At 43.9% G+C, this 26,830-nt stretch overlaps 1 protein-coding gene across 38 annotated transcripts in view; it reads right to left on the bottom strand.

Annotated features, from left to right (window-relative positions):
* Positions 1 to 26,830, bottom strand: part of CNIH3 (cornichon family AMPA receptor auxiliary protein 3) — a 157,373-nt gene that overhangs the window by 79,174 nt on the left and 51,369 nt on the right. For all 38 annotated transcript variants that reach the window (XM_024976475.2, XM_024976476.2, XM_059875526.1 and 35 more), the window contains one exon: positions 2,250 to 2,318. In XM_024976475.2, the coding sequence (XP_024832243.1) occupies positions 2,250 to 2,318 (69 nt within the window). Of the gene's footprint in view, positions 1 to 2,249; positions 2,319 to 26,830 lie in introns of those variants that run through there.

Genomic DNA, 26,830 nt, shown 5'->3' with positions numbered 1-26,830 from the left:
TGCAATTGTGCAGTAGTTTGAACATTCTTTGGCATTGCCTTTCTTTGGGATTGGAATGAAAACTGACCTTTTCCAGTCCTATGGCTACTGCTGAGTTTTTCAAATTTGCTAGCCTATTGAGTGCAGCACTTTCACAGCATCATCTTTTAGGATTTGAAATAGCTCAACTGGAATTCCATCACCTCCACTAGCTTAGTTCATAGTGATGCTTCCTAAGGCCCACTTGACTTCACATTCCAGGATGTCTGGCTCTAGGTGAGCGATCACACCATTGTGATTATCTGGGTCACAAAGATCTTTTTTGTATAATTCATCTGTGTCTTCTTGCCACCTCTTCTTAATATCTTCTGCTTCTGTTAGGTTCACACATTTTCTGTCCTTTATTGTGCCTATCTTTGCATGAAATGTTCCCTTGGTATCTCTAATTTTCTTGAAGAGATCTCTAGTCTTTCCCATTCTATGGTTTTCCTCTATTTCTTTGCATGGATCACTGAGGAAGGCTTTCTTATCTCTCCTTGCTCTTCTTTGGAACTCTGCATTCAGATGGGTATATCTTTCCTTTTCTCCTTTGCCTTTTGCTTCTCTTCTTTTCAAAGCTATTTGTAAGACCTCCTCAGACAACTATTTTGCCTTTTTGCATTTCTTTTTCTTGGGGATGGTCTTAATCATTGCCTCCTGTACAATGTCACAAACCTCCATCCATAGTTCTTTAGGCACTCTGTCTATCAGGTTTAATCCCTTGAATCTATTTCTCACTTCCACTGTATAATCGTAAGGAATTTTATTTAGGTCATATCTGAATGGTCTAGTGGTTTTCCCTACTTTCTTCAATTTAAGTCTGAATTTGGCAATAAGGAGTTCATGATCTAAGCCACAGTCAGCTCCGGGTCTTGTTTCTGCTGACTGTATAGAGCTTCTCCATCATTGGCTGCAAAGAATATAATCAATCTGATTTCAGTATTGGCCATCTGGTGATGTCCATATGTAGAGTCTTCTCTTGTATTGTTGGAATGTAATAAAACCCACCCAAAATTTAACAGTAATAACTGTTAAATAATAATCCAATAATAACCCTGTACTTTACAAGTGGACACCAAAGCCTGTTCCCTTGGTCTTTTAGTACCTCCCGAAGAATACAACTCTCTTCAGGGGGCCCACAGCTAAGGAGAACAGACCTCTTTGTCCCTATCACTAGAGAATTATGTCACTAAATGATGCCACTAAAGCCTTCCAGGTTAATACTAATATTCACACAGATATATACTATATATGTGTGTGTGTGTGTATATATGTATAGTCACACTAGTAAATCCTGGCATTCACTCTACAACTTTTAACTGAAACTATCAATAGAACTATTCAAACAAAAACTTGCCTTAGTCCTGGAAACCAGGGCCTGGAGGGAAGTTCAACACAATGCAGGCTCACTGAGCTTATTAGACTGAGAGACAGACCTGCATGAACTATGAGCTCCATCCTTTGAGTTCTGGTCCAGAAGAGTCTGGAAAAGGCTCTGTACAGGCCTGGCTGGTGCCTGGCTCTGGGACGTGGGCTGCACTGAGCCAAGGAGTGGATAGCCAGCATCCACCCGACTCTGCAGACACGAGGTCCTTTTCCTCTGCTCGTGTCGAGGCTTCTTCCTACATCCATTCCAGGCACGTGGAAGCAGTGGTCATGGCCTGACAAGCCAGACAGAGCAGGAGGACTCAGGGAGCAGCAGGGGCAGGGGGTTTCTCATATTCTGAACCAGGGCCAGACAACTGGACTACATCAGGTTCCCAGGGGAAAGCGAACCGACCTCAAACCCAGACAGCCTCCCAAGATGAATGCTCCCTGGGTGATGGATACAGTGAAATGAGCTGTGCATGTTAACCCCCTGCAAGTTTCCCTCTGAGAAACCTGGCAAAGTACAGAGTGGGGATGACCACAGTGATGCTCCCACATCCACCAATGTGATGGACAGCCTGGAGCCGCTCTCCCTGCTCAAGACCCACTAACACGGGGCCACGAGGAATCCACAGCCACGGCACACAGAGCTTTCCCACCCAGGTACTGGGACTGCTATACTTGACTTTTCAGGATAAGTTGAGACCTCTGCAGCCTCAGGGACTACCACCCTGAACCAGACATGGAGGTGCAGCCAGGGCCAAGTATGTGCTTCACTCACCCTACTCATCAAAACCTTACCCTCCTTCACAGGCCCTGGGTGGCCTGGAAGGACACCACCCTTCCAGTCACCCACAACTCACCGCGTGAAGAGGGTTGCACTGGTCGATGGGGCTCTTAAAATCCGTTCTTAATTCATCAAAGGCAATTATCTGAAATGGAAAACACAGAGTCAAGATGTTAGTACAAAGATGAGTCAGTTCACCAAGTGGAAAGCTTCCTATAGATGTGGTCCAAAATAACTCAGGAGGCAGGAGAGGGGTGCCAGTGACACAACACTGGCCAGGAATCACTGTCAAAGCTGGTGAGGGGCACTTGGGGTTGACTGTACTCTCCTGTCTACATTGTATATGCCTGAAAATCCCCTACATGGGGAATGAGAAGGATGTTGTTTAAGGGTACATATTTAAAATAGCAGATAAATAAGTCCTGGAGACCTAATACACTGTACAGTGGTAACAGAAAACAAAATTCTATTATAAACATTATACTTGCTAAGAGACTAGATCTTAATTGTTTCAAGTACTAGAAAAAATGGTAACTGTGATGGGCTAGAGGTGTTAGTTAAGGTGAAAGGGGCAAGCATATTGTAACATAAATATACCAAATCCATACACTGTACACCTTAGATGTATTCAATGTTGTATGTCAACTATCTGAATTTTTTAAATCCCCCAAATAAAGGTTTTTTTAAGTTTCCAGTGCTTCATAAAAATGTAGAGAAAACTTTGTTACAGTGAGAGCAGGCTGGGCTTTGGATAAAGGTACACACACTCACAAAGTTAAAACTTGAAACCAGCACTTTCCATTTTCTCCTGAAGGAAAAAGTTGTTTATTTTTTACTTTTGTTTATTCTGGCAGAGATGCTGATTAGAAGTTTAATGGATAGAAGTCAGGCAAAAGGGAGAAGAGAAAATTAAGAAAGCAGAGTTGACAATACTAGGAACAATTGAATCTTTAGTCATTCAAAGGCTGGATGATCAGCTCCTGGACAATCAAGGTGTCAAGCTTACTCCATTGGACTTGAGTTCTCAAGGTCATTCTGGACAGAAGCTCAGAGGTCCCCAGAAAGCAATGGTTTCCCTATCTGTCTGGAGGGGAAAATATTAGAGGTGCCCTTCTCCAGTCACAGAGTGAGGCATGACCCAGCCACAGAAAGAACTAGCTAGAAGGGACGCTTCCTAACCCCCACCACTTTGTCCCCCAGGTGTCACCAGGGACTCAATAACAGAACAAAGGTGTGTACAGCCAGTAGGGTGTCCTCTCCTAGGGTGCAAGGGTCTCAGGACCTGTCCTGGGCTGCACACAAATGGACAAACCAACTCCCCCAGGAAGGCATATCCCAGGGGTCCCTGAACACTCGGGAGAATTGCTGAAATGGTGAAGCTAGTGCCCCTGTCCAAAATAGTCCCTGTTCCAGCAGCAGGGGTTGAGAGCAAGTACCGAGTGAGGGAAAATGACTTGTTTCCCTTAAAAAAGCAGGTATGATTTTAGCTCAGTCACATGTCACTCTGATTTTAATACTCCTACAGAATTAGGGGAGAATTCTAGTGTAAGTAATATTAGAGAGACACATTTCTGTATCATCCCTTGCCAGATAGTTCATTATCCAGCTGATACCTGAAGCTTTAGTAACAAGAAACTCACCAGTTACTGAAGATGCTCCTTCTATCCCTGGCTACCTCTAATTAATCATTATCTTCCTTAACTGAACTCACATATAACTCCCTAAGGTTTACACCCACATGCTAAGCCAGTGTGAGCAAACCACAGCCCACAGGTCAAATCTAGCTGGCCACTCATTTCTGCACAACCTGTGTGCTAAGAATGGTTTTTACATCTTTAGAATAACAGAAAAAATTAAAAGAATAATATTTTGTGACACATTAAAATTAGATCATTTCAAATTTCAGTGTCCATCGATAAAGTTTCATTGGAACATGGACACATGCATTCTTTTATACATGGTCTATTTTCTTGCACCACAATGGCTGAGTTGAGTAGCTGCAACAGAAACCATATGGGCAGCAAAGCTCAAAATAGTTACTATCTTGCTCTTTAATGAAAAAAACTTGCTAACCTCTGTTCTATTCTTTTATTTCTCCTCTGAGCTGCATGTTGTCCAATATGGTAGCCACATTTGGCTATTTTAATTTTAATTAGTTAAAATTAAATTTAAAATTCAGTTCCCACATTCTAATTGCTTAAAATCACATCTTTCTAGTAGCTATTAAACAGCATAGATATAACACATTTCCATCATCACAGAAGGTTCTATTGTAATGCACTGCTTTAGAGACACAGAGGATCACTGAGTCCCTCTTCCACAAGGAATTCCTATCAGTATTGACAGCTATGGTGAACCCAGCAAATCCTTCTTCAGGCTAAATCTCTCCAACCATTATATATATATATATATATATATATATATATATATATGTTTTTTTTTTTAAGTCACTCAGTCGTGTCTGATTCTTTGTGATCCCATGGGCTATACAGTCCATGGAATTCTTCATGCTAGGATACTGGAGTGGGCAGCCGTTATGTTAACTGGCACTAAATTATCTCACCCTTCTGATTGTCCTTCAGTCACATTACAGTTGTAAACGTCTTTACTAAAACATGACTGTCAGAACTAAACACCATACTCAAGGTGAGGTCAGTTGGCTCAGAGAGTAAAAGCACCACTCACCTCCTCTGTTCTGTAAACTGTACCTCTGTTAACGTGACCTGATAGCATTAGCCTTTTTGTAGACACATCATATGCCTGGTTTCATACTGAACTTGCGTTACGTAACAGCCCAGGTCTTTTTTATGTGCTTCAGTTAAACTAAACCCACTTCATTCCACACACCCATTATTGGATTATTGGTCCCTAAAAGCGGTAACTGACATTTATCCCTTTTAACTCCTCCCTATTGGTCCAATGTGTTGAGATATGTCTCCAAACTACAAATGTTAATGAACATAATGTGCTCAACATCTACATCTATATCCCCAGATATAAATGCAAACTGAGCAGAACCAAGGGCAGAGCCTGAAGATCGCCCTCCTAGATCCCAGCAGGCTGACATAAACAAGCATTCCACTCATTATGTACCTAATTATAAAGACAATTCATCAGATTTCATCTAGTCAACTAAAAATCTCTGGATGGCGTTAGAACCCCATTACTGTTGATACAACATATATAAGCTCCCCAAAGAGGCTGGTAGTCCATTCAGAAAAGGGATCAAGCCCCCCACATCACCGCTGTAACTGAAGACACAAACCCGCGTGATTCCTGCCTCCAGCCCGCTCCCTATCTAAGTAAAGGGATGTGAGTCTGGGCTGAAGGGAACAAAGGCAGCTGATGCTTGAAGCAGCTAGACAGGAGCCCCAGGGGGTTTCAAGCTGCTGAGTTGAGTCTGACAGCAGGCAACCACAGCCCATCTCAGGACCCGACTTGAAGGAAGCTGTGAAAAAAGGAAGGCCAGAGTGAAGCTTATGCCTTCAAGCTCCATGAGATAACAATTACTTCATGGGCTTTCTGATAATGGTGATGGTAATGGACAGAAAGGCTTTCAGTATCCCCTCCCTTGCATGCACGCATGCTAAGTCGCTTCAGTCGTGTCTGACTCTGTGCGACCCCGTAGACAGCAGCCCACCAGGCTCCGCCGTCCCTGGGATTCTCCAGGCAAGAACAGTGGAGTGGGTTGCCATTTCCTTCTCCAATGCATGAAAGTGAAAAGTGAAAGTGAAGTCGCTCAGTTGTGCCCGACTCCTAGTGACCCCATGGACTGCAGCCTTCCAGGCTCCTCTGTCCATGGGATTTTCCAGGCAAGAGTACTGGAGTGGGGTGCCATTGCCTTCCGCTAACTACTAACTAAACAATCCATCTATTCACTTGACATTCAGTGAGCACTTTTTACCCACAGGCACTGGGCTAGCCCCTGCAGGTACAAAAATCAACAAAATACAGCTCCTGTCCTCAACAAGTCTAGAAAAGAAGACAAGCATGTAAACAGATCATCATGCTATAATGCGATAAGTACTATTAACAAGACAACTATAATAATATCTACCATTTAGTGCATGCTTACATGTTGGGCTCTAGGCTTCACACTAAACATGCTTTTTATCATTTAAGTCTTCAGCCACCCCATGAGATAAGTACTAGTTTTGTCCCTATTTCAGAAATTAAAAAACTGAGACCAAAAGCGATTAAATTACTTGTCCAAGATCACTGCTTTGGGGCCAGGATTTAAACCAAAGCCTCTCTAACACTAAAACCTATACAGTTACCATTAAGTCACCCTACCTCCAGTACACACAGAGAGAAGGAAACACAGTCCAAGGACAGGTGGGATGAGCACCTATCTCTGTGGAACAAAAACAAAGCTTCCCAGAAGCTGTGAGGTTTGGGTTACCCTCTGGGGGGAGCCTGGTGGGCTGCCGTCTATGGGGTCGCACAGAGTTGGACACGACTGAAGCGACTTAGCAGCAGCAGCAGCAGCTTCTTAGCACTAGTTCCTAGTTTACCACTCCCAGACTCCTGGCCAGTATCTGAGAACAGAACACTCAGTACAGGATAGTGGAGCCCTTTGGTGCCACAGATTTCTATCTGGAGCCATGCCATTAGCATCAGTGATGGACTGTGAGAAAAGCATGATGACGATGCCATGATCAAAGGATGACCGGTTTAATTCAGCTGTATCCAAAGGCCAGCTTACCTGAGCCTCTGCTCCCCCGTGCAACCCAGCTACATCATTAGCTTGCTCCTTTTTGTTGCTGAGTAGTATTCCACTAGAGATGACCAAAGTTTGTTTACTCATCCACCTGTTAAAGAACACGTGGTGGACTTCCCTGGTGGTACAATGGCTAAGACTCCAAACTCTCATACAGGGGGCTTGGGTTCGATCCCTGGTCAAGGAACTAGACCCCAAGTGCCGCAACTAAGAACTGGAATGCCACAACCAAAGATCCCGCATGCCTCACCAAAGACTGAAGATCCCGCGTGCTGCAACTAAGACCCACCACAGCCAAATAAATAACTTCTTTAAAAAAAAGAGAGAGAACATGTGGGTTTTTCCAGTTTTTTTACAGTTATGAATAAAGCTGCTAGAAACATCTGCGTAACAGTTTTCATGCAAATGTGTTTTCAATTTTCTTGAGTAAATAGGACATGTATTGCTGGTTCATGTGGTAACTAACTGTATGTTTATATAAGAAATGGAGAAACTATTTTCCAAAGTGGCTGTACCATTTTGTATTCCCACTAGTAACATAAAAGAGTTCCAATCACTCCACATCCTCATCAAAACTTAGTATTGTCAGTTTGGGTTTCTTTTATTTTAGCCATGACAATAGAAGTGTAGAGATATCTCATATCTCCAATAATTAATGATATTGAGCAATTTTTTGTGGGCTTAATGGTCATATGTATGTCTTTTTTGGTGATGTGTGAAGTGTGTTCAAATCACTTGCCCAACTTTTTAAAAATTGATCTCTTTGTTTTCTTATTGATGATTTTTGAGAGTTCTCTGTATATTCTGAATACAAATCTTTGTCAGTTATGCAAATTGAAATTTTCAAAAAATTTTAATTGACGTGTAGTTGATTTATTCTTGCTTGGAGAATCCCATGGATGGAGGAGCCTGGTGGGCTGCAGTCCATGGGGTTGCAAAGAGTCGGACATGACTGAGCAACTTCACTTTCACTTTTCACTTTCATGCATTGGAGAAGGAAATGGCAACCCACTCTAGTGTTCTTGCCTGGAGAATCCCAGGAACGGGGGAGCCTGGTGGGCTGCCATCTATGGGGTCGCACAGAGTCAGACACGACTGAAGCGACTTAGCAGTAGCAACAGCAGTTGATTTACAATGTTGTTAGTTTCTGGTTTAAGTGATTCAGGTATACATATATAGATATATGCTTTTCCATGTTTCTTTCCATTATGGTTTGTTACAAGATATTGAAAATAGTTCCCTATGCTTTACAGGTAGGACATTATTGTTTATCTATTTTATATATAGTAGTTTGCATCTGCTAATCCCAAATTGCTAATTTATCCCTCTCCCCACTTCCCCTTTGGTAACCATAAATTTGTTTTCTATGAGTCTGTCTCTGTTTTGTAAATAAGTTCATTCGTATCATATGCAAATATTTTCTTTTCTGTATCATGTCTTTTCATTCTTAACTGGATGTTTCTCAGAGCAAAAGTTTTTCATTTTAATATTTATCAGTTTATCCAATTTATCAGTTTTTCTTTTATTGATTGTATTTTTGGTGCTGGATCTGAGAACTCCTAAGGCCACAAAGATTTTCTCTTAGGTTTTTTCCTAAAATCTAGAGTTTTCATAAGGGAAAGTTTACACTAAAAATTCAGTTTCTTTAATAGATTTAGGACTACCAGGTTATTTCTTATTACATGAGCTTGGATAGTGTGTGACTTATAACTAGCCAGTTTCATCACAGTTGTCAAACTTATAGGTTGATATCAGAGTCACCTTCACTGCTTATTTCAATTTCTTGTATAGGGAATCTTCCTTCCTTGTTCTCTTGACAAATTTTTGAGATGGAGCTTTGAGTGAACACAGAAAAGACTAGACAAGGCAGCAGCAGGACAGTGGAGACACAGCAAGACAAGCAGCTCTTCCACCAGCTGCATGACAAACATTTTAGCCAATCAGGTTGCCTACAATCCTGCCTGGGACTGCGCTGTGCAGGGGACGCTGCTCAAGAGGGACAGAATGTTGAGCAGAACAGAATGTTTCTGAATCCTGATCAGCTGATGCTCCATGTAGCACCATGCAGTTGTCTACATACTCCATGTGGTTGTCTCTCTGTGACTTGAAATCCTAAAAAGAAAGTATTGAGTTACTGAAGATGGCCCAAAGACTCTTCACTAAGCACCCACGATGTCCCTGACACTGGTCTTGGCTCTAGGATATAGCAGTGAACCAGAAGACAAGGTCTCTGTCATCACAGACAAGGGCAGAAGACAGAATCAACAAATAAACAAACAAACAAAAATCTGAAAATGCCAGGCTGTGTGAAGAAAGAACAAGGTGATATGGAGACATAAAACTGGGGGGGTGGGGGTGGTCAAGGAAGGCCTCTTGGAGGAGGTACCATCTCAGCTGAGAGACTGAGTGATCAGGAACCAGACACAGAAAGTTTCAAAAGAAGGAAGTTATTATGCTGCAGAGGCCCCAGGGGGGAACAAGGTCATCATGGGTGAGGGGCAGAAAGGCCACAGCAGGTAAAGCCCAGTGACTGAGAGAGACAGCGGGAGGGGATGGGGCCCAGAGTAGGACTGACCAAGAATCCTACCTGTGTGGGACTCAAATAACCCACTCCTCAAAGCAGACCTGAGAGGAGAGACCCTGTTCAGCCCAACTGCTCCTTTGGTGACGTGGCCTCTACGTGACTCTCAGAACTAAGTGCCTTGGCCGCTTGTGGTTCACAATCCAACGAAGGGGTGTGACCAAGAGGGACGATACGAGACAGGTCAGTGTGGGAAAGCAGTGCCGTGTGTGCACACTGGGGAGCAGGTGGCAAGCTGATGATCTTCTGGTCCTTCCTGCGAGGCCGTTAAATCACTCAAATGTAAAGTCAGTGCTCAGAGGCAGTATGAGGAAAGACCAGGAATCCTGGCTAGTCAGACCCAGAAAGCCAGAGGGTGACTTTGGGTTAACCCAACCCAGAGAGTGACTGGACACGAGAAGAGCTGTTCAAAGTTTTCTAACGGGAGGGCACATGGCCTGAGACCCCCAGAAGTTCTGTCTACTGACCATCTATCAACAGGGACAGTTCTTTCACCCAGATATGTGTTCAGACTCTTGTCTGCAGTAGGGCCACCTGGGCAGACCTTCTTTTTTGATTTCTCCATGTTGTGGGCTGAACCTCAGAATGTGGCCTTATTTCGTTTTTGTTTGTGTTTTTTTAATTTTGGCCGGGCTGCGTCCCTGCTGTGGCCTGCGGGCTTCTGTAGCTGCAGCACATGGGCTCAGTAGTTGTGGCGTTCGGGCTTAGTTGCCCCGTGGCATGCGGGATCTTAGTTCCCCAACCAGGGATCGAACCCACGTTCCCTTCATTGGAAGACATTTTCTTAACCACTGGACCATCAGGGAAGTCCCCATGGCCTTATTTGAAAATAGAATTGCTGCAGAAATAATCAGTTAAAATGAGGTCATACTAGATTAGAGGCCCTAAACCCAGTGACAGCATCCTTATAAGACACAGAAAAGGCCACACAGAAATGGCGGGTGGGGATGATGCAGCTACAAACCAAGGAGCATGAGGGATGATCAGGAGCCGGCAGAAGCTGGAAGTCACAGGGAAGGAGCTTGCCTAGAGCTGTCAGAGGGAGCAGGGACATGCCCTGACTTTAGACTTTCAGACTCCTGAACTGTGAAAAAATAAATTCCTACTGAGTCACCGGGTTTGTAGCAATTAGTTAAGGCAGCCCTGGGAAACCAATACACTCTACTTGCAAAATATCTGAAATTGTTGCTGCTGTGACCTAAGATGTTTACCAGAAGAGAAGGGCATGGGGTGCTATCAGTGAAAGTTGGTTAGTGTGAAAGAAGCCAACAGAAGCATTTCCAACCCAAAATATATACCTTCCCTGGGGAAACAGGCATTTACACTCACCACATGCCTTGTAAGTTCCCTAAAGTCATGCTTAGAATATACTTCTAATTTAGAAAGAAGTCAGGTTTTTGGTTTTTTTTTTTAACTTCTTCTCCACGTCTTGTCCCAACAGGAGTAATTCCTTCAAACCACTGCCCAAGCCTTGGGGCCATTTTTGAGAGTCAGGAGTTCAACTGGATGGGAGGGAGAAGGGGGATGGGAACAGCTTTACTGGTTGTAACACAGATGGCTTCAGTTTAGTGTTGGTTTTATGTCTGACGCTGGAGCAGCTGAAGCATCCTAAAGGTTCTATTCACGGATTCTAAATGGCTATGGGCAACAGTTTGCTAAGCCACACCTGAACCCCCAGGAAGAAAGCAGCATCAGCTCCACACTCATGGGTACCACTTCTGCCGGCCCCACAGCCCGCTCCGCACCATCGCTAAGTGAGCCACCATCAACTCCACGCCTCCTGCTGTCTCTTTAGAGGCAAGAAGCCCACACCTGGAGGAGGGCTCGGTGGGGTCTTAACCCTGCAAAGACTAGCTGTGTGACCTTGGGCAAATCTCACTTCACTTCTCCAGACTGTGGTTTCCTTATTCAGAAAATGGAAATAATAACCATCCCTACCTCTACACGGCACCATGAGTGTGAAATGAGGTGCCACAGATCACAGCATCAGAGCAGGAGAGATAAAGATGGGGCTGGATGAGGAGTGAACTGCCGTTACAGAGAAGGCGCCACATGGTAGAATGGTTAAGCCTATGCCTGTGAGTCAGAAAGTCTCAGTTCAAATCGAAACTCCACCTCATCTATTTGTGAGACGGCAGGCAAACTGTTTAACCTTTCCAACCACAGTGTCCTCAAATATAAAGACGGGACAGTAATGGTTCCCACTTCCTATTGTGGCTGTGAGGACTAATGGAAATAATGTCCATAAAAGCACTGGGCACAATGCCTAGTGGCAAGAGTAAATATTGTTATTTTTATTACTGTAGTTATTACCAGCATGCAGATGCTAGGACTCCACTTCCCTGGCCTTGAGCACAGTCTGGATCCAGAAAAACCCAGCCACTTTAGGGGAGGAGGATGTAGGTAGGTGTGGAACCATTCTGAGGCTACACATGGATGAGAAAGTGGCAGGGCCCATCCTGTCCCCGGTGGGAGACTGAGCACTGGTATACTGGGAAGGAGGCTGGGATCAGCACATCAGCTGCGAAAGCAGACATCAGCCCCCAGACCAACCCCTGGACCCAAATGACGAGTACACTTGGGGACACAAGGACACAACCTATTTGCCACTGCCTGTGCCAGTGCAGACACAGTCAGTTTTGACATTGTTTCCCCGGTGCTCATCTAATTAACAAAAAACAAAGACGCCCCAGAGCCAGGTATGTCTGGCATGGGAGCCAAGAGAACAGGAGACCAGGCAGGCACAGCTTCAGCCAGGGGACATTCCAGAAGGGAGGAGGTCAGGAGAAGGCCCCCACGTTCTGCTAACTTGGGGTGGGCGAGGCAGCCCCTCTGAAGAACACACGCAGTGAGGGAAGGGTGGGAGTGGAACAGGGAAGAACAAATCCCACTCCATTCTGAATGTTTCTCTTACTTTAATCTCTGTATTCCACTCTGCTTTCACTACAAGAATGCCGCATGTAGCCTGGGATGTACAGGACAGCCCATCCTCAAGGCTCCGACCTTTAGAGGCATAACCCTTTTTCATTCACACAGAGATAAAAAGTTGCAGAACAGAGGATATCATTTGTCTTGTTGGAGGTTTACCGGAAAGTCATGATCTTTAAACACCTACAGGGACAGTTTCAAGAACAAAAGATTCTTACACAAAGAAGTCTGCAATAACCAGCCATACCCCCTCCTCCATTAGTATAAAAGAAAGCCTGGATTTTAACTTGGGTAAGATGATTCTTTGGGGGACTTCCCTGGTGGTCTATTGGTTAAGACTTCACCTTTCGATGCAGGGGCTGTGGGTTCAATCCCTGGTTGGGGAGCTAAGATCCCATATGCCTTGTGGCCAAAAAAACCAAAACATAAAATGGAAACAATATTGTAATAAATTCAATAAAGACTTTTAAAATGGTCCACATCAAAAACAAATCTAAGGGAAAAAAAAGATGATTCTTTGGGACACTAGTCCAACATCTTCTCCGTCTGCTGGCTTTTCAAATAAAGTCACTATCCCTTTTCCCAAAGACTTGTCTTTGAATTTACTGGCCTGTCACACAGCAAGCAGTACAAGCTCTTCGGTAACAGGAGGGCAGCAGCGGGCAGCATTCTGAGGTCTTCCTGGTCTCACTCAAGCAGGCCACAGGCCCCTGTTCCACTCAGCCCCTAACCCAGCCAGCACCCACAGTACCATAACCTGCTATGTGATGCAAGTTGGGAACCACAGAGTCTAAGTGACTGTTGGCAGCCTCAGGTTCCCCCTTTCTCCTACCACACTTGCACTTGCTCTGCCATCCTTGGTTCTCAAACTTGAGATTTCAGGAGCAATTTCTGGCTTGAAGGGTTTGGTGACCTTCCAGACACCTTTCTGGGTCTTGGCCATCAGCTTCCCACACAGCTCTTGGAATTGCTCCTCCCTTCTGGTTCCAATGTCCTCTGTTTCTTAGGGCAAGCAAGTGCCCCCTCCAGCCCCCAGGCCTGCAGTGCCCCACAGCCAGTGCGCCCAGTTCTGGGGGCGCACATGTCCAAGGGTAAGTGTGAACATGCATCAGGGAGGCTCTAACACCCCGGAGAATCTTCCAGGAAGATCCATCCTTATCACAGCTGTTGTTGTTTAGTAGCTAAATCGTATCCAACTCACTGCAACCCCATGGACTGCAGCCCACCAGGCTCCTCTGTCCATGGGATTCTCCAGGCAAGAATACTGGAGTGGGGTGCCACTTCCTTCTCCAGGGGATCTTCCCAACCCAAGGATGGAACCTGCATCTCCTGCATTGGCAGGCAGATTCTTCACCACCCAGCCCACAGGGAAGTCCATCACTCTTCTTATAAATACTTACTAGGATCTACCATTTGCCAGGCACCATGGTAGGAGTTGGAGATGCCATAAAAGGGAAGGCAGACAAGGCACAGGGCTCTCCCAGTGACCAAGGTCACTTGACCAAGGTCTCCTGAGTCCTCTTCTCAGCCAGGCTTCAGTCCTGGGCTCTGCGTCTATCCTTACCAAGTCTAGTTTTGCTAAGTTGGTTGAGAGAATCCCTACTCTAGATATCTGATCACCCTGGCCTGTCTTCAGTAAGAATGCTAGTAAGTCAGTTTAGTAAACCTCTCCACCCACCCATAAGGTCTCATCTTAGTGATTTTTCATCACCAACCCCTTTACCATGCTTATTGGCTACAAATCCCCATTGTCAGGGATTTCCCTGATGGCCCAGGGGTTAAGAATTTGCCTTGCCTGATTCATGCTGACATTTGGCAGAAACCAACACAATGCTGTAAAGCAATTATCCTTCAATTAAAAATCAATGAATTTAATTAGTTTTTTAAAAAAGAATTCACCTTGCAAAACAGGGGATGTGGGTTCCACCCCTGCTCAGGGAACTAAGATCTCACCTGCCACGGGGTATCTAAGTCTGCACCACAACTACCAAGCCTGTGAGCCATAACTAGAGAGAAACTCACCCACCACAATAAAAGATCCCATGTGCCACAACTAAAGCCCAACACAGCCAAAACTAAAATAAATATTTTTAAAAATCTCTGTTGTCCTTGTATTCATAATTGAGCCCACTCTATCTCCCTTATTGCAATAGCCCTGATTAAGCCTCCCTTACCACTTTAACAAGTGCCAGAATAATTTTTTCTTTAGCACTAAATTTATTCATTCTCATGTTAACTTCGAAAAAGCAACAGCCTCAGGGCACAACAGCCTATTAAGCAAAACATTGACTTTTCCAAATGTGAGTGTGAACTCTTTAATCAAATTAAAGGTGGGATATATATAAAGGGATGCAAGACCCCAAGCTCTAGGACAGAACTTAAATTTTTCTAAGTTGGTGGTGGTGGGTTGCTTCTTTTGGCTTGAGATCCTCAGAAGCAGAGGGTGAATTAACCACACTCCTTGGTTCATAACACACTGTCATCACGGATCTGAGCAAGGCCCTCTCTTACTTTACTAATTTATCTATTCGTTTCCTTTTCTCCCATTAGCCTTTCCTTCCATTAGAGGTGGTTATCAGTTTATGTTTAATGGGTATCTTTCTCTTTGTTATATTCTTACAAAATGTGCATATGTTTGTGTACATGTGTGTGTGTGTGTGTGTGTTTGCATGTGTGCTGGGTCTGCACTGCTGCACAGGATTTTCTCTAGTTGTTGTGAGCTAGGTCTACTCTTCATTGTGATATAAGGGCTTCTCATTGCAGTGGCTTCTCTTGTGGAGCATGGGCTCTAGGCACTCAGGCTTCAGTAGTTACAGCACACTGGCTAAGTTGCTGCAATTTCCAGGCTCCAGAGCTTGGCTCAGTAGTTGTGGTGCATGGGCTTATTGCTTCACAGCACGTGGGATCTTCCTGGACCAGAAATCAATCGAACCTACATCTCTTACAGTGGCACGCAGACTCTCATCCACTGTGCCAACAGGGAAGTCCCCTGTGTGTGCACATTTTTAATGTACCTAACTGTATCGCATTCTCTTGCTTACCTCTTGCACTTAGCAAAGTAGCTACAGGGCTCCACAGGTATAGCCTCTACCATTTGTCTATCTGTGCTCCCAGGGAGAGACACAGACTAATGACCTTTGCACATCGAATAATGCTCCAAAATCCCCATGCATGTTCCCTTAGGGATTGGTCTGACATTTCCTCTAGCTTTATACCTAGGAATGGGACCTCTGGGCCATGAGGTTTATGGCTTTTTTTAATAGAACTAAGTACTAAGGGGCTGCAGTCCACAGGATCGCAAAAAGTCGCCCACCAATGAAGCAACTAAGCACGCACGCACTCCGCCACCACCCTCCTAAGGGGCTGCACCCCGCTGTGGGGTGCTAAGGACTCTTCATCCTACCTGCCTGCCAACACCTAGCAGCATCCAGCTTTCCCCCTTTTGAAGTCTAATAGGTTTTAAGTGATCTTTTTGTTGTTTTAACTTGCTTTCTCCAGATAGAGCCTCTCTCCATATAACGGAGACCTTTTATATTTCTTTTCTGTAAATTGCCTGCTTAGCTGCTAGGACCATTTTTCTCTGTGGTTGTTGCTATTTTTCTTTTTGATTCGAACTTGTTGCTACTGTGCTGTAGATGTGAATCTTCTTTCAGTTTTAGACATATTGAATACCTCCTCTCATCCATCACCTATTAACTGTAGTATCCTTCATTGAGTGGAAATCAAATTTTCCCTTTATGTTTTATATTTTTTGAAGTTTTTTAAAAAAGAAGTTCTTCCTTGTCCCCAAGACACACAGATAGACTCTTATGTTATTTTCCATTTTCTTTATGAGATTTTAGTTCTCTAGTTAGTCCTTTCCTGTCCTCCCACACCAGTGACTTCACTTGTTGTTAAGTCACATCTGACTCTTTGTGACCCTATGGACTGTAGCCTTCCAGGCTCCTCTGTCCATGGGATTTCCCAGGCAAGAATACTGGAGCAGGTTGCCATTTCCATCTCCAGGGGATCTTCCCGACTCAGGGATCAAACCCACATCTCCTTCATTGTCAGGCGAATTCTTTACCACTGAGCTACCAGGAAAGCCCAGTGACTAGGCTATGGAGAGTCAACTAAAAGGGATCAGAGTTATTAATTCATTCACTGAATATTTAATGAGCCCCTACTCTGTGAGGCATTATGCTTGGAGCTGCAGACAGAAGAAAAAACATTGTCCCTGGAGCAGCAGATAGACAATAGGACATTGTCCTTGGACTCAATGACAGGAGTGGAATAGCAACTCCATGTGACATAATAGGAGATGAGAGAAATCCGGGAAGGGCAACCCTAACTTGAAGAGATTAAATTTCAACTTGCAAACTGCCTGGATGAGACTTGTCTCAGAAGGCATGTGTAAATCATATGCAAGTCAGATGAAAATGACTATGCAAATATTTGTATATCCCAAGAATAGCCCAGAGAGGAACATCCTTGGCACTTTAGAATTCCTTTCCCAGTCTAATGTAAATCAGTGCAGCCACCAATGGAGAACAGTATGGAGGTTCCTTAAAAAACTGAAAATAGAGCTATCATGTGATCCTGCAATCCCACTCCTGGGCATATATCCAGAGAAAACCATAATTTGAAAAGATACATGCATCCCATTGTTCACTGCAGCACTAACTACCATAGCCAAAATGTGGAATCAACCTAAATAAATGTCCATTGACTGATGAATAAAGATGTGGTATATAGATAGATAGATACACACATACATATGTATATATTAAGAAGGGCATGGTAACCCACTCCAGTATTCTTCCTTGTAGAATCCCACAGACAGGGGAGCCTGGTGGGCTGAAGTCCATGGGGATACAAAGAGATACAACTGAAGTGACTGAGCAGCCACAAATGCGCACGCACGCGTGCGCGCACACACACACACACACACACACACACACACACACATTATAATATATATATATAAATAATACAGAATAGTACTCATCCATTAAAAAGAGAATGAAATAATTTCATTTGCAGCAACATAGATGGACCTAGAAATTGTCCTACTAAGTAAAGTAAGCCAAAAACAAATACCATATGATATTGTTTATATATGGAATCTAAAAAAAAAAACAAATGAATTTATACACAAAACATAAATAGACCCATAGACATAGAAAATAAACTTATGGTTACCAAAGAGGAAAGGAGGTGGGAGGGATAAAATTGGAGTTTGGGACTATCATATACACACTACTATATATAAAATAGATAACCAACAAGGATCTACTGTGTAGCACAGGATACTTACACTCAATATTTTGTAATAATCTATAAGGAAAAAGAATATATGTACTCTTTTATATATATACATAAAACTATATATATATATAACTGAATCACTTTGCTGTACACCTGAAACTAACACAATATTGTAAGTCAGTGATACCTCAATTAAAAAAAAACAAAGGCAGAATTCCTTCCCCAATCTAGAAGGATTTGTACCAGGACTAGAATGTTAGGCTTTAACAATCAAGTCTTCAAAACCAAACGTGGAATCAATCATGAAGAAAAAATTGATCAAATGCCCTCAACTCAGCCTCCGTAGTGCACCTAATGGGCAGACTCTTTCCTTGGAAAGCCTTTTTCTGGGAGTCATTTCCTCCATAACTACACACACCCATGAATGAGTTCAGCGAAGGAAGGCTTAGCCATAACTCTCTGTGGAAACCTCCAAGGGCTTGCAACAACACTTCAGGTAGCAAATGCCTGCTGGAATGATCTTCTGCTGCAGAGAGACTTCCCCACCAGAGGAATACCTAAACACTTTATTTATTAAGGCTTTCAAAGCAGCACCATCTGCCTTGAGAAGTCTTAAGAGCCAGGCACTATACATTTAATAATTGAAATAATGCAATGGAAGAATAGCAACTACAGTATCAAGTGGGAATGAAACCAAAATGCCCAGGCCATGCCTCTGCTGGCAGTCCTTCCAGAGCAGGGGAGAAAGCGGGTGGATAACCTCACAGCAAGCGTGTATCAATAGCCCACCTCCCCACCCTCAGTACCTGCAGGCACATACAAGGTAAACAGCCCAAGCTCAGGGAAAGGGTACCTTTCTGTGTGGGACTCAGGAACTTGAGTTTGGGTCTGGGCTTTGCTCTTGACTATGATGTTGGGTAATCTCTTTGCCTGATCGTGCCTCAGTTTCCTTGTATGCCAAACCAGCACATGGGGGCAGATAGCATTTCTGAACATTGGATAGGAACAGTAAGCATGTCGGCTTTTTATAGGGACATTGTCAAAACACAAGCCCTGCCCTTGATCTGCCAAGTCAAAATGAGGATAGCATGGCCAGAACCACTTGAAAACTACCTTTCTCTCTGCTCTAACGTGCTATGTGAGACTTGGAAAATGTTATCACATCATGTACCTGCAGCATCCCTTGTACAAGAAAAGCCCAGCATATTAGCCTCCTCAGGAACTACAGACATAGTCCTCAACTTTATCACTGTCTTTAACTCTTACCTGTAGATACCATTCCATGGTGTTGAGAAAATGGGAAAAAACCTATAAATCTCTTTGTGAATGTGTGTGTGTGTGTGCTAAGTTGCTTCAGTCATGTCCAACTCTTTGCAACCCTATGGACTGTAGCCCGCCAGGCTCCTCTGGCCATGGGATTCTCCAGGCAAGAATACTGAAGTGGGCTGCCAAGCCCTTCTCCAGGGGATCTTCCCGACACAGGGATCAAACCCAGGTCTCCTATTTACAGGATCGAACCTGTGTCTCTCATGTCTCCTGCACTGGCAGGCAGATTCTTTACCACTAGCATCACTTAGGATGGGAAGCCCCTCTTTGTGAATACAAACAACCTTAACAAAGTTATTTATTTTTAATCTTGGTTTCTTTTAAATTTATTTTATGTTTTGGCCACACCAAGCGGCATGTGAGACCTTAGTTCCCCGACTAAGGATTGAACCCTCACCTCTTGTAAGGGAAGCACAAAGTCTTAATCACTGGACTGCCAGTGAAGTCCCCTTTAACAGTAGTTTAGATCTATAAACCCTAATTTGAAGACATAGCTTTGATTTCAACAGTGAGCCTCCACACATCCCCCATACAGAAAGAATTCATGCAAAGAACCCCATTGGTTATGAGTGCCTCTGGGATTTCAGGATGAACTGCTCTGTGAGAAGAGACGCTGTTCTGTTCATCATTGCTGTGAGATAATAGAAAGTAAATATATTGGTCTCTGCCCCTGTTCCTGGCACAGAGCTCCTAAAACTCTTATAAATTCCAAAGTGACTGGGAGCAACTTTCATTCTATTGAGGAAATTCTGGGTTGTCTCCTGGATGGGGACTGGCCACCAGAAAGACCAGGTCATGATTAGAAGCTTGGAACTTCCAGCTTCTCATTCTGCAGAGAGGAGTGAGGGGCTGGGAATGAGTAAATGATTAATGATGCCTATGTGAGGAAGCTTCCATAAGATCCGAAGAGTACAGGGTTTGGAGAGCTCACAGATTAGTGAAGACATCCACACTGGGAAAGTGATGCACCCCAACTCCACACGGACAGAAGCACCTGTGCTCGGGGCCCTCCCAGAGCCTGACTTTTGTATCTTTTTATCTGGCTGTTCATCTATATCCTTTATCATGTTCTTTAATAACCTGGTAAATAAAAGAAGTGTTTCCCTGAGTTCTGTGAGCCGCTGGGGCAAATTAATCAAACCTGAGGGGGACGGGGTCATGGGAACCTCCAGTTTGTAGCCAAGTAGGAGGTAATTTACATATAAACTGGGGACCACTACTTGCAGTTGGCATCTGAAATGGCAACCATCTTGTGGGTTGTTGTTTGGTCGCTAAGTCACCGTGTCTGACTCTTTGCAACTCCATGGACTGTAGCCTGCCAGACTCCTCTGTCCATGGGATTTCTCAGGCAAGGATACTGGAGAGGGTTGCCATTTCCTTCTCCAGGGGATCTTCCCAACCCAGGGATCAAATCCACATCTCCTGCATCTCCTGCATTGGCAGGCAGATTCTTTACCATCTGAGCCACCAGGGAACCTCATCTTGGGGGACTGAGCCTTGAACCTGTGGAATCTGATACTATTCCAGGCAGTCAGTGCTAGAACTGAGTTAAACTGTAGGACACCCAGTTGATTTCTGCAGAGAATTATGTGGGATGTGTGTGGCAGGGGGCTTCCACACACTTGGTGACCAGAAATGAAGTTGTAAAGGAAACACAACAGAAGGAAAAATCTCAGTTTTTCCTTATACAGCTGCCTTCCCACCATTTGGATTAGGGCCAACACAATAGACGTTCAACAAATCTCTACCGAAAGGATAAATGAACAAGTTTACCCATCTTTGTATCCATGGCCCAGTGCTTGCAATAAATGTTAAATGAGCACATGGACAAATAGGAAGCATTTTAAACTTCTCAAGATACCTACATAAATACTTCATTAATTGAGCACAACCACCCCTGGTGGCTCAGATGGTAAAGCGTCTGCCTACAATGCAGGAGACCCGGGTTCAATCCCTGGGTCGGGAAGATCTCCTGGAGAAGGAAATGGCAACCCACTCCAGTATTCTTGCCTGGAAAACCCCACGGACTGAAGAGCCTGGTAGGCTACAGCCCATGGGGTCGCAAAGAGTCCGGACACAACTGAGCGACTTCACTTTCTTTCACTTTCACCCACCCAATGCTTCTTGCAGACAAAGTGAGGGACATCCTTCTCCTACCCTCACATACACTTAAGGAAATATTATCTCTGCACCAAAGATGGAGCCCTAGGGAACTCCAGCATTCAAGAGGTCAGTTTCCTGAGGGCAATCACATGTCCATCCATCATGAGGCAGGTCCCAGGATTCGGAACCTCCGTCTAGACCATTCTCCTCCAGACTCCCTAAGTGATTAACTGAATTTACCCATATTCAAAATGTGATAGAATACTCTACCTTATAGGAAGTTATTTCAGATAGCTTATCAGAACTACCTAAAATAGTTTTAAAAAATGAGAATAAAAGTTAGATCCAGGAAAAAATTCAAATCTGAATGAAAGGTAAAAGTTGAGAGAAGGAAACACACACACACATGTGCACGCACACACACAAACATACACAAACTCTAGGACCCAAAGGAAGCCAAATTAGGGGGCTTGAAAATTTGGATCTAGGCTTCCCCAAAATTAAGATAGGAAGAGAAATCAGCTACGCAGTTCTCGATGTCCAGAAAGAAAAAGGGTTCTTCAGGGGAACCAAACTATCCCCAAGACTCACACCTAAGTTATTTATCGCACATATTTTAAGTCACAGTAGAGGGCATACACAGCAATAGGTAGACTGGCATTGGAGCCACACTCAGTGATGGCTGAGAACTCAACATGAAGTGTGACTCAGTAAAAACAAGTCATACTGTCCAGATTTTGCATGTTCTGCAAATAGTCTTCCATGAATCTATCTCCCACTGAGGCATCTGAACAGATGGAGAACACATAAGAAGAGGCTGGTTTTCCCAGTAGGGACCCCCACTGCAGGTATCCTGTGGTTCTCCTACTACATGGAGCTCCAGTGGCCACCAGCAACACTGACAATGATTTGTGAAAACCAAGGATTCTAGCCAGGTTCCTCTCTCCTGCCTGGATGTCCATTTTCCTTCCACCTGAAGGTGAGCTGTGCTGAAAAGTCTCCATCTACCCCTCTAGATCGCACTCAGCTCTCCTCCACCCTATGCTCAGTCACTAAGAAATGTACCACCTGGCTCTCCTTGCCCTCTGGCTTCTTATTATTTCAAGCCAACAGGAGGCACTGGCAGGGTACTTATTCCCCGGGTCCCTTCCTGCTGGACCTGCGTTAGGCAGTGTTTCTGCCCCTCCACCTGAGGCCACAGGCCCCTCAGGAGGCACCCTCTCCTCCACAATTCTCATGAAGTTCTGGCAACTGCACCCCACTTGCCCCTCCAGACTGGAAGTGGTAAGTTTCCCCTTCTGATTGACCCTGGTGCTTCACTATCCATGTTGGTTTCTTAACCCAACTCCTCTTCTGTAAATTTTAAACCATCCTTAATCACCTCCTCTGAATGTGTCATCTGTCTTCTACTGCAATCCTGACCAATATAGAGCCAACAAGAGACCTGAGGGTTAGGCCAGGTCTAACGTGGTAAAGAATCCATCTGCAATGCAGGAGATGCAGAAGATTCAGATTGGATCTCTGAGTTGGGAAGATCCCCTGGAGAAGGAAATGGCAACCCACTCCAGTATTCTTGCCTCGAAAATTTCATGGACAGAGAAGCCTGGTGGGCTGCAGTCCATAGGGCTGCAAAGAGTCAAACACGGCTGAGCAACTAAATGCACACGCATACTTCTAAAAATGAAACAAGGAAACACTCTAGTACCAAAACATCTACTTAAACTCTTTCCTCAGTACCATTCCTTCAAATAAAGTAATTTGGCACCAAAACAAACAAATAAATATTCTAGATACATTCCAGCATGTGAATCGATGGTTAATCAAGTTCTCAACATTCTGTATGTCATACAGAATAGAATCATTTTGGCCTAGATAAATTTCAAAGCCAGTACTACTAGTTAACTAATTGCTCAGCAGAGGAATTTGTTTGTTTGCTTGTTTGTTTTTTAAATCTCAGTAACACGCCTGTGAAATAGCAGCCTTTGAATAAAACATCTTTCTAATGAATTCTCCAGGATGAGTTATTTGCAAAGTGTGCCCAAAGTAACTAAAGGAAGTGACCTGCTCTATGGCGCTATTGAATGTAACCAATTAAATTTTACAGGACATCTGCTGATGCTGGTTTTAGAACTAGGTTTCACACAATGACTAAAATAAGTGCCTATTGAGGCCACTGTTAGCTTATGACCAAAGTTAAAAAAAGAAAAAACTGTATCATCAGCATACAGAAAATCCTATTGAAAAAAAAAAAAAGACAAGCTCCATACCAAGGAGACATGCACCTAGATTATCCAAAAGCAACTTCAAATCTTTGAGCTTAGGTTAAAAAGGAAGAGGGGCTGGAACACAGCTGCCTTACTCTGTTCAAAACAAATATATGACCTAGTAGAAGCCTCTGGGTTCACATTGACTTGCAATAGCGTTAAAAGACAACAGTAACTGAGAGTTTATGTTGAGTTCATACAATTTCACCATCCACAGAGCAAAAGCCTTAGACAGTCTTATATTTTCTTTACCAGCTGCCTTCCTGAGAGAAGTGTTAAAAGTGATCAGTAAAAAGATAGAAATATCTGAAACCCAGTTGCTCCCCATGTAAAATACTGGTTTAAGAAATGCAAACCCACAACTTAAGGAAGAAAAACATAAAATGTAAATGAAATGTCTAATAAACTCAGTCACTTCAAATGATGAGGTCTTCCTGGTTTGAAACATGATTAGCCAAAAAATGATTTTGAAGGGAAATGTAACCTAATTAATAATTTACTTTAGCTACAGAAATGTGGCCAGTCACTCAACTGGGTAGGCATGAAATGTTTTCCCTTCCTCATGTTCCTTTCCTCGCCATGAGCAAAGGAAATTTCCAGTGATTCCTGCTTCTGCGTCATTTCCATCACTTCTGTCCTCTCCACCCCTGCACAGCCAGAGCTGCTAAGACCTGCCCAGATAGGTTTGAGTGGAGAACAGAAGCTCAGGTCCTCCTAAGCAATCCTCACCAGGGTCATGAAGCACATCAGCAGCCCCAGCCACATCAGCTGCTGCAACCTGGACTAAGTTTTGCTTCCCTGGGTTTGGTTTCTAAAGGAAGTCCAGAGCTGACTGTGTGGTGCAGCTCTGATGTCTTTCCTGTTCTTTCTTTGGGGACATGGTGTGTACAACAAGGATCCTTCCTCAGCCACCCTGCCCAGTATAGGACTTGCTTGCTGTAACAGGAGTGTGCTTGTCAAGGCCCCAGCACTGCTTAGCCCTTGTCTCCCCCCTCCTAGGGGCTTTAATTCTGTTTCCTTACCCCACACCCTTTCCTCCTATACCAAGCAACTGGCTAGAGTCCAGCTGACTGCAAAAGGACTGATTACCTGGAATGGACACTTGCTCCAACCTCACTTTCAGCAACCTGCCTACAGCTGCTGAACTCATCAAACCTGTTGACTCTTGTGCAGCAGACCCTTGAGGACTGGAGCCACATTATTCCCGATCCCCTGATGTCGAGTCCAGTCCAGGCATTGACCCCAGTCTCCCTTGTTGATCTGCTTCAACACAGACATCATCTGCATGCTCCTATCTGATCAAGCCTCTTGATCAGGGAAGAAAGGTCTGGGTGAGGTCACACACCAGTTTTTTCCCAACCCTACAAAACCCGAAAATTAAAGGTCAAAATTCCAGGCAATACTTCTTTGCAGAAACAGCCAACAGGGGCTTCCCTGGTCGTTCAGTGGTAAAAGAATCCACATGCAATGTGGGAGACACGGGTTCGATCTCTGATCTGGGAGGTTCCCACATGCCAGGGAGCAACTAAGCCTGTGCTCTAGAACCCATGATCGACAACAAGAGAAGTCACTTCAGTGAGAAGGCTGCACACCACAACTAGAGAAAAGCCCACGCAGCAACAAAGACCCAGGACAGCCAAAAATAAATAGATAAATTTTTTTAAATGAAAGCATTCATTAAAAAAAAATCAATACAATATTGTAATTAGCCTCTAATTAAAATAAATAAATTTAATTTTTTTTTAAAATGAAGACGAAATAGCCGACAAGTCAATAGCATTAAAAAAGTTTTTCAACCTCACTGATAAGCAAAGGAATGCAAATGAAGGTAACAGTGAGATATTATTTGACCCCTATCAAACTGAAAAAGAAATTTAATTATGATAAGTAAACTGCTGTTGGGGAAGCAGAGAAAAAGGAACCCCCACCCACTACTGGTGAAAATGTCAACTGACACAGCCTTTGGAAAGCAATCTGATAACATCTACTGTTAATGAAAACAAACACCCCCTTCACCCAGCAATTCTCCTTCTGGGGCTCTAGCTTCTTGAAATCAAGGCACCACTAGGTAAGACTAGATGTCCAAGCACTGTCTGAGATGGCAAAAAAACTGGAAACACAGTGAATGCTTATCAGTAAGAGAATGGCTGCCTAAGCAGTGATGGGTCCAATTCATGGCTTTTGACGCCACCCCAAGCTGGAGCTACACAGATGAACTGAGAACGGCTTCCTTGAGCTGTTACTCAGCAGGAAAAGCAGGATGCAGAAAAACTTCAAACCAAATCCAAGACACTCCCTTAAGGAGTATTTGTGTTTGTATGTGATTACATGACCATGAAGAAATATATGGCAGATGCCCACCAGGCTGCCAACACCAGTGACCTTGAGTATGGGAGGTGACAGTGGTGGGAAGGGAAGGCAAGTGCCCACGGGTGGACAGAACAGTAGAACAAGAACAGAGGCGAAAAATAGAACTTTCTAAAGTGGAGATGAAAAAAATAGAATATATGATGTAATTTCATATAATTCCTTTTATGTAAAATTATGCTATGTGTGTCCATAAAAAGATACATGAAAGTATAGTCACCAGAACGCTAATACAGGTTATCACTGTGCGGTGGCCTTATACCATGCCTGCATCATCTGCATTTTTATTAAGTATGAATTATTCATATAGTCAGAAAAAATACCCTTCAAAGCTATTTTATGTTAATTTCTTTATTCCCCTGCTTTTCTAATTCTACCATCATGCCACACTCCCTACCTCCAACCAAGTAAACCACATCATAGAGGATCTGCATTGGATTCAATGTTGACCTGCATGTGTGAGAAGAGGGAGAAAGAGAAAGTGTTCTCTCTCTGACTTGGGCCAGAAGACCCCATCACGTTAGTGTCTACACTGAACACAGGCAGGTGGGTCCATATCTACCTAGTCACCTTTGCAGGAAAAGGGAGCCCAGATCTTAAACCAGGCTTGGGGGAGACTTGCCCGAATTCTGGCACCAACAAAGAGCCTCCTCTTCAATCACCATCCCAGGAGTGGGGTTCTAGCAAATCTCCTAACCTCTTACTTCCAAGAAGAGAGTTTATGAGGCCTCTGGGACTTCCCTGGTGGTCCAGTGGTTAAGAATCTGCCTGCCAATCCAGGGGACACAGGTTCAATCTCTGGTCCAGGAAGATCCCACATGCAGTGGGGCAACTTAGACCCACTCAGTAGCACCACAACTACTGAGCCCAGGCTCTAGAACCCATGTTCTGCGACAAGAAGAGCCACCGCAACCAGAGAAAGCCCAAGTGCAGCAACGAAGTCCCAGCACAGCCTAAAATAAGTCAAATAAATAAGTGAAAATTCTAAGGCCTCTGGAACCTCATGTGAATAGAAAGTTTTTAGGAACAGCATGCCAAGGCTCTAAAAGAATTGTTTTTGTCGTGGCTGTGGGAACAGTCCTTCCCTCCACCACCTACATTTTGCCAACATTACAGTCTAG

This window comes from Bos taurus, chromosome 16 (genome assembly GCF_002263795.3).
Source record: "Bos taurus isolate L1 Dominette 01449 registration number 42190680 breed Hereford chromosome 16, ARS-UCD2.0, whole genome shotgun sequence".
NCBI lineage: Eukaryota > Metazoa > Chordata > Mammalia > Artiodactyla > Bovidae > Bos > Bos taurus.
This window is presented reverse-complemented; position numbering and strand designations above follow the sequence as displayed.